The sequence below is a fragment of the Apis dorsata genome, unplaced genomic scaffold, assembly GCF_000469605.1.
Source record: "Apis dorsata unplaced genomic scaffold, Apis dorsata 1.3 scaffold_1124, whole genome shotgun sequence".
Classification (NCBI taxonomy): Eukaryota; Metazoa; Arthropoda; class Insecta; order Hymenoptera; family Apidae; genus Apis; species Apis dorsata.
Window position 1 is genome coordinate 82011 of NW_006264222.1, and position 9622 is coordinate 91632.

The window sequence follows — 9622 nt, forward strand, 5'->3', positions numbered from 1 at the left end:
AAGCGTAGCAAAATATCGAAATCGGATGAAGCACAAGCACTGCAAGCCATCGACGATTCGAGTGTTTGTGTACGTGATGGGTGGTGTAATTACAGGTGTACCGTGCTGGTCACGGTCGGTTGAAATTCATTTGGCAGCTAGTAATAGAAAAGCGGAGCGTGTAAGTTGAGAAACTCGAACCTTATCGAGAGGAGTCTGGTTGGCCGGATGCGGGCACTGGCTCGCGGCTAGCCATCCGGTTCCGTGAGCTTCGGGTCAACCTGCTGGTTACCTCCCAGAGGACTTGTACTCGGAAATGGAGTACGGTATATACAGTGGATGCAGTAATTCCGCCGAGAATTGCCCGGCTACTATTGATAACACCTTACAACCCTCTTGCATTTTAACAATAACCTTGTCGTTCAGGTCTGTTCAGTTCAGTTCGTTCCTCTTCGGTATCTGTGCGCTTTTGTTATTATTGTTAATCGTTCGCCTCAACTTTTGCCTCGAGTGGGATGATGAGGAAGCATTATTTTTGAAGCATTCTCGTAAAAATCTAAAAGAAGAGGATACGTTGAATTGTGGAAATTATCTTTCGAACAATAACAAGGATGGTCATTAAATTAGATGATTAAATGTTTGATACGTGTATTTGATTTGTATTAAAATTAATGTTTTTAATGATCGTTGAACGATGTTAAAGAATTTTCTAATTTCTAAGAAGAATTCTTAATTTACAGCTCCTTCATTTTGCTCATTTCATCTTTAAATGTTTTGATAAAATGTACGCGTGTTTTAACTACTGTGTAACGTGAAATCTGTTAATTTCTGAGGATATTTAGACAAGTTTGGAGAGCTAGATGGATTGCATATTTACCTCTGAGAATTTCTGCGTTCACACATTTACACATCTGGTTAAATCCGAGTTAAAGAGGCATAAATGTATCAAAATCTCAATTGTCAATTACACAAAGCAAATTATGAATAATATGTACCATTGGATTTGTATAATTGTGCATGTACTTGCGATCTTCATTAATTCTATAATGCGAATTTTATAAATTTTATAAATAAATTTTTATCTATTAAAAAAAAATTAAATTTTTATGATACAACGGAAAATAATATAGAGAAATGATTAAAAACATATTTTGTAACGATAAAATAAAGTATTATAAATTTTTTTATGAAAAATCAATGAAAATATTGTTTTTATTTTTTTCTGTGTTTACACAGAAAATAATACACAGAGATTTATTATTTAATGGTCAACAAATATTTATAAAAAAAATATCATCCGATTTCAATGGTTTTTTAATATGTTGTCAACATCATCGTATATTGAATATTGAAATATTGTAAAATAGATTTATTTGGTATTCGTTGTTTATTAAAATTATTAAAAAGTTATTAATTTTACTTAAACCTAAAAACCTACTATAAGCTATGAAACCAGAAGTCATCAATTAATTCTAAGATTAAACTTAACCTGATGTAATCTAATTTAAATCATTTCGAAGAGATATTTTTATTAATAACTTTTTAATAAGCAACAACTCAAGTATCAAGTAAACATATTAAAAAATCATCAAGATCGAAGAGTGATATTTTTTTTTTGGAAATAGTTATCTTTTTTTAAAATAACTATTAGAAGAAATTCTCTAAATTTTTTAAATGGAAAATGGATATTTATTTAAATCAGTCATGGTGAAAAACATTTTCTGAAGAGAAATTTCATCGAAGCGAAAAGAAATTGGATAATGAAAGATATCGAGTCGTGTTATTAAATCTTAAAAAACGATGTTTGATTAATCGAGGCTACTATAGAATGCAAATGCAATTCTCGATAGAATGTCTACACTATGAATTATATACGAATGCAATTTAGTTTCTCTTTCGCTTGTATAATATAAAATGGAATCTTGGCAAAGCTCAACGTCTGAAAACAACATTCCCGGCTTAAATTTGGATAATGCGGCGGTAATAAATAATGATTATATGCACGAATATTATGCGACACGATAATAAATATGATATCTGTCTTCGTACGAATCAGTTTCTAAATAGGATTTCAACGAATACGCCAAAAAGTAGCGGTTAGCTCATATACCAAAATGGCCATAAAAGTCTAAATTCCGTAGTACGCAAAGTTTAAACGCGGAAATTATTCAGGTCTCTGAGAATATATTTGGTTAACGACCAGTTCTGTTGACTATCTCAAGGCATTAAAAACTTAACTTAAGACATTAACTCTTTATACGACGCGAAGAGAGAATTTACTTGATATTGTTTAAAGAAAGTGTATTTTCTGTCTCCAATAATCATATAAGGTAATCATTACTTTAATACTTATGTCAAAGGAATCAAAGTTATTATTAAATTTTTGATTATTAATTATATTAATTATATTATTAATAATATTAAATTAATAATATTAATTTAATAATTTAATTAATTTAAGTAAAGTTCCAAGTTTGAAATATAAATGACGATAATCAAGTAGAATGATCTACTTGAATTTGAAAATCTTTCGAAGAGAAAGATTTATAGTAAATTATAAACTTTTAATATGATACTTGGATATCGATATAAATAAATAGAAATACATTAAATGATAATATTATTAATTATACTGAATTTATATACGTCAAATTTTATAATTATTTGTTTCTGTAATTTGTATTAGATAAATTAATTTGAATAAATAATTGAACATTTTGATATTTTAATAATAATATAAATCTTGAATATAGATTTTGAAAAAATATTTAAAAATATTTGCATATCATTATATTCATTCTATTATATATTATTTTAGCTAATTTTAACAAACAATAATATACTACATAGTAGTATACTATGTAATATATACTATATTTTGTTATACCTATAATATTTATTATACTTATATATTAATTAATTGAATCCTAATATATAAATGATAATAACATTTCTTATTATTTAAGTTTAAAATGAATCAATTTAATGGTATCATCCCATTCAATTGATAGAATGAAAATTAAATAAGTAAAATAAAATAAAAAAGATATAAAATAAAATGCAATAGCTTTTTTGTATTTCAATAAAGTCTCTTGCCTTAGATCTTCGTTTCGTTACAAACTTCTCTACGCATTTAAGCATAAGCAATCTTTTTTCTTACATCCCCTATTTTTCAATTCTTCAATTCGCGTATATAAAGCGGTTCTAATCCGTTTTAAGAAGAGACACATTGGGGGATGGTCGGCCATTTTAATTACTATGTTGGTCCAAGTTTAAGCCAAGTTAATTCCCTGTCCATTTGCGTTGAACAAGAGCATATCAGCGCAGTGGCGCCTCCGCGTGAGGAATTCCGTATTAAAAGTTTACCTGGTCGTTACGACGCGTCGCGACATCCCGGTTGCGGGAAAGAGCAGAAATTCCGTTATGCGACCAAGCTACCAGGAATTCCGTAGTTATACGTGTCGTTCGTCGTTCCAATGCCCTCTCGTTGCCATGGTATAAAGTGGACTATAGGGCTTGCACCCGATGAAAGCTCCTTTGTCATCGTGCCTCCCCCAATTACGGGACTTCTTATTAATAAAGGTAAATGATTAACCGAAATTTTGAAAATTTTTAAAAACTCTTTCGTTTTTGCTTTTTTTTTTATTATTATTGATCGTTATATTTTTTAGAAGTATTAGATGAATATTTACAAAAAGATACCATACAGGATATTTTTTTTTTCAACACGTTGTTTCAGGATCATCGCGTTGTTTGTCAATGAAACTAGAAATTAAATTTTTGTTTCGCGTGTTAATTCTAAGTTTAATTCCATTTGAAATCAAAATTAAGTAAAAACTCGTTTAACTGATTTAATGGTTTGCATTAGGCTTTGAACTAGTTTTCTTAATCTGACCACCATGAGACCATCAATTGTCCGTAGCAAAATCTAATTAAAACTTATTTAATCTAAACTAACTTTTGAAGAAACATTTTTGTTAATAACATTTTAATGAACAACGATTGCCAAGTTAAATGGTATTCGATATAATCTTGACAAAATCATCAAGATCGAAAGGTGCTCTTTGTAAATAATTATTCAATATTATTATATTTTATTTTATTTTCTTTGTATTCGTCATTTTTATATTTCTTTCAAATTTATAATATAGACAAAAATTGTTATTTTTCATAAGATATTGAGAAATTTATGGGAAAAATAGGTTAATAATTGTTTGTGAATAGATTTTGCACGAATTGGATTATTTTCTTCGAGTGAAAAACAATTCTTCGAGAAAAAATTATATGAGGAGAGCATATTAAATTGTTAACGTTAAATCAGGTAAATCAACGTTCCCGAAGAAACTGTGTCTTCATTATTTATGTATAATTTCATCGATTTTTCTATCTACTTTCTTTGTTTCAACGGCTATGTGCGTGAGAATCTTTACAAGTTGCGAAGAGGGAAATTGTTGAGAAATGTTCTTTCCAGGTGGAAAGAAGGATCGTTATTTGAAGCTTTAATAATGAATATAATACATAAGGTACCGCGTTTGCAACATTTGCATATTAGATATCGGTTTAAATATCTTTTTCTTTAAAATTTTCTTCGAGATGAAAAATTTGTTTTAAACGATTTTAATAAAATTGCAATATACTAACCGAGTATTTTTATCTATTTATAAAGGAATCGAAATCAATGTTACTATCTTATTGATAGAATGATACAAACATAATCGATACAAAAAAATATTAATAAAAGATTCGATTAATTTTGAACTAATGTAACTGACAATTTAATAACAAAATGAAGAAAGTCTCGTACGATTGTTCTCCAAAACGGTGTATCAGAAAATTACACACATGAGTTAATTAATTAAAGATATAAAATTTTACAAAAATATAAAGTTTTACTGAAGTGAACGCCGAAAGAGACAATCCAATTCTATAATTTACTCTTTGCTTTGATTTCACTTTCCCTATTATCCTGCTCCACTGTAAAAAAATTCGTAATAGACAGTAATAGAGAGAGAAAGTAGCGCTTGTTGCGTATATAGCGCATTTAAAAAAAAATTCCGACATTTCCATAAATATATGTGACGTACAATGGACAATACGTGAAACAGAAATATAAAAGCTGATTGCCCGGGGGCGAGATGTAACGAAGGCCGTTGTACTTACAATAACGTATTGTTTTAACGTACCAGAGCCAGAAGCTGTATTGTGAACTACTCGCTTTAATCATTCACGGTGTAAATAAGCTAACAACCGTGTTGAGACGTCACGAGATCGATAAGATTATCCTCTTATTTTGAATCGAATATTCAAATCGTATTGATGAAATTAATTTATCTAATTTTGTTATTTTTTTTTTCTAATTAATATATAGAGTGCTTAAAACAGACTGATGATGAAAAAAAATTTGCATTTGTGTCGAGAGTGCAAGATAATTTAATGCAATTAATTTTTTGATTGATAAACACGACCATCAATAATATGATAAAAGTCAATTATAATATTTATTTTTTTAAAAGAATGATATATTTTTTTACGCAATGATTAATCTATGATTGAAGATTATTCAAGATCAATTGCAAAATAATTTATTTTATGAACGATCAAATATTTTATTCATTCTTTATTGGATTGGAAGGATTTAGCACGTTCAGAAAATCTTTCTGCATTTCACAAATGCTTCTCTCATATTTTGGCAACATTCGATACAAATGTAAACCATATCTACTTCTCCTTTGAATAACACAGTTTGGAAATTATGAGTTGTTAAATAGATAAAGTATAATATAAACTGCCCTCGATACCATGAATCAGATATATTTTTTCCTAATCAATAATAGCCGAGATATTCAGATGATCCGTTTCAAGTGAAAAAAATTCACGAGAGGGAGAGAGAGGGAGGGAAAAAGATAAACTTTTTAATCGAATTTGAATTCATCACACTTGCAATATTCCCGTCTCTAATTATAACTGACAGCTTTATTTACATACTCTATACACCACTCGCGAAAGCTTTTGAATCCTGAAGCTTCTATATCCTATCCCAAAACGGGATATAGAATAGACTTTATCGAATCTCGATAATATCTCTCACGTATCCTTCGACTTAATCCGTTCGAGCGCTAATCAAATTGAAGAAAATTCAAAACGGACGACAACAAAGGGACGAAGCATTTAGCATTTATCCCTTTGACAGTTTGACAGGGAGCACGGAACGCCGAGCACGCTTTCCCGTCACGGAAACTGAATTTGAAGGGGTATTTTCAGTTACGAATTACCCCCGAAACTTGACTTCAGATCTTTTCAACCGTTCTATCCTCGTGTACCGTCGTTGAATTTTACTTACAATTTCTATACCTGCCCCTCCCCACCCTGCTACTGCCAACATTCCAGAGGAGGGGAGGGGAGGAGAGGTTGTACGGTGCATAAAAGCGGAGAAACACGTTGGAGAAGAGAGGGGAGGGATGGAAGAAACGCCCAAGGCTCTCTCCTCGCGCAACGTGGGTACATACGTTACGCCGTTTTATTTTGTCATTGTTTTCCCGGAACTTTTCGTCCGCCTCTGCGAGCACACCGCCCGTAAACTTACTATTTCCCTTGACGCAACTCCTTTCACCTACAGGCGACACGTTCCACGCTTCCTTTTTTCATCCTGCCCCGCATCCCTCTCCGCGCCATCAACCATTCTCCATTCCGCCGTTTCTCTTGCCTTTGATTTATTATTTCGTCGTGTAATTTTCGTATCGCGCCTCGAACGCCAAGTTTGCCGCAAAGTTTCTCCGGGCTTCTGAAACGATATATTCACCCCTCTCCTCTTTTCTTGTGCTTTTAATAATCGGCGACATTTTCGGATACTTCCGTTACTTTTCTTGGATTACGTTTCACGTTTCCTTCTCTTTTGTTTCTGTGTAATAACACGATATTGACGTTTCAGTAATTCAGTCTTTTTTTTATTATTCTTTAAGGATATTGATTATATATTAGATTTTAAAGAGAAAATTTGTGATTTAATTATACTAAATTATCAAACGAATGTTATTAAAATTGTTTTAACAAAATTTTTTTAAGAGAGAATTAAATGAATAAATTAAGGGAAAATAAATGAATTGGATCAATGAATTGATTTTTCAATTAATATAATATACATTAGGGGAGAGGCGAGTTGGCATAGGATCAATTTTTTTTAAGTCGCTTTATTATTCACAAGTTTCTCTCTTTCTTTCTTCTTTTACTTTTTTAAAAACGAAAGATGCCGGTATCTTGTTTCTTTTTCTTCTTTTTATTACTTTACCGTTACGCTTTTTATGACGTTCACGTATTAGGGCTTGTACGTGTTGGAGGGAAAATAGTATGCATCTCGCACAGAGAGTCGAGTTTGCGAATGTAATAAATTCCCTCTGTCTTTTGTGGAACAGATGCACCGCAAAATAAGAGTTTGAATCTTAAACTCTGTTTAAACTTTAGCAACAAGCTGCGCCACGCGTGCAGCTGTACGTGTGTTTATTTGGTCTTGATCATTTGGAATTTAATGAATAATGTGCTCGAATGAATAATTTATTTAACGAGGGAGGAATTTTTAAAAAAAAGATTGTCGTAAAATTTTTGAAATTTAAAATTATCCATCTTTCAATCGATAGAATAACACAATTTTGAAGCAAATAATAATAATAAAAATAATACTTTATTTAGAGAAATTTATACTTTATTAAAAGATGATGGACGATACTCTGGAAGTGTTATAATATCAAGAGTATTCGGTTTAGATAGATCGTTTTGGAATCAAAGATATCCATATCACTGGTGCCAAATTGATTCCAATGCAGAGAAGATCCTGAGATACTAGACATCTAAGTGATCTTGATTTCAATCAAATCTACGAACTAAGAGGATTGTTACGTTAAATGGATCCTGCAAGTGTTAGGGATCCTGAGATGGAGGACCTCTTGTCAAGTATATTCTAGAAATAACAAAGCAACGTGGAATAATTCATAACAAGACCAATGATATTAATTTAACAACAAATGAAATAAAGTAATAATATTAATAAATCCCTTTTTTTTTTAAAGTCAAATTGTTGATATTTCATCCTTTATCCGTCAATCCAAAAAAGATTGAAATTAAGATTGAGATCTCATGATTCTCCTGTTTCATTTTATTCAATTTATTGGACAGTTTAATAAGGAAGGAAGTTCACTCTGTACGACGCTTCGAAAGTATTGCACAGTCTCATCGAGGCAGGAAGCGGAAGTGGGTGGAGTGGAAAATCCAAATTGCGGCACAAAGCTCGAGCGCAATCAGGTTCACGATAATCCTCGCGCCTTCGAAGACTTTGGTACAATCGCAGAGGCTAATTACGTATCCGCGATGCGGCTTCAAATCCAATATTATATATACGCGACTATTATAGGAATTTGAAAGTTTTTATATAAATCACGTGTTTTTTAGATGGCTGTTTTTCATAATTTACATTTCCGTTTTAACTGACTTGTATTTAATTATCCTTTTAACGATGCTCGCAAAATTAGCGAAGATGATTTGCAATGTGTTGATTTTCAACAGATCTCTCTTCAACACGGTTGTTCAAAAAGTGTCGCGAAAATATTTGCTCGTGAAAGTTTGAATGAAATTACCGTTTTAAACTCTTTGAGCGGTGATTACGTCAATGGGTCACTTCCAGGAAGAATAATGTATAATACTTCAAGTTTTTGATAGACACGAATTTTGTGAGTAATATATTCCACGAAGTAAGCTTGCTTCCTTAAGTATTGAAACATTTATCCAAGTAAATCTAGTAAATATTATTGTGCAAAGTTATTACAGATCTTAGAAGAATTCATAAGAATAATTTTTATGTAAGAAAAATATAAATAAATATCATCTTTTCTAGTCGATAAGACTCAGTCTTGAAATGAAATTATATGATGGCAGCTGTTCTATAGCAATCACGTTGAAATCTTCAATATTGACAATCAGTAGACGAAGTTGCTCGACGAGTGAAAACGGTCAAAGATGAGTAAACGGAACGGAGGGGAGACAGACTTCGGGGTGGAGAAGAAACAGGAAGTGGTAGTAGGAAGCAGCAAGGGGAAAAAGCGATGGCGGTTAGACGAAGAAGTCTTTCAGGATTGCACTCGTTAGCCCTTTCACGGTGGACTTACGACTTGGTCACACATCTTGCCTGGAAAAAGAAACGAACCGTGGTGCATCCTTTTCCTTCCGTTCGAATTGCACTGCCAATTTTTTTGTCGATTCGAGCTATCGGGAAATTCTCACAGCTTCGATATCAATAGCTTCAACCCTTTAGCCCAATATTGACAATTTCGTTTTAAATCTCTTTGTTTTCATTTTCATCTTGAATCATCGTTTGACAATATATAATATATTGTTGTTTCAATAATGTCTCTTCGAACTTTCTCTTTTTTATCATTATAATATAGCTATGCTCATTCCAGTTAAAAATCTTTTACTCAGATCTTTTTATTTTAAATAATCACGAGCACGAGTGAAACTCAGAAACATTAAAATAACCTGCTTAATCCAAATTCATATTCTTTTTTCCAAATTGTTCATATCTTTGAAAATGATTCACTCACGCATCGATTCAATTAAATAAAAAAAAAAAAAAAAGAAAGGAAGAAAAACTGAATTA

The 9622-nt window shown here is 31.4% G+C and overlaps 1 protein-coding gene across 1 annotated transcript in view; it reads left to right on the top strand.

The window, feature by feature from the left end:
- Positions 1-7874: 7874 nt before the first annotated feature.
- Positions 7875-9622, top strand: part of LOC102674234 (trypsin 3A1-like) — a gene marked incomplete at its 3' end in the record, with an annotated part of 9261 nt that continues 7513 nt past the window's right edge. The window contains exon 1 of the mRNA XM_031514712.1: positions 7875-7923. Coding sequence (XP_031370572.1) covers positions 7875-7923 — 49 coding nt within the window. The remainder of the gene's footprint in view (positions 7924-9622) is intronic.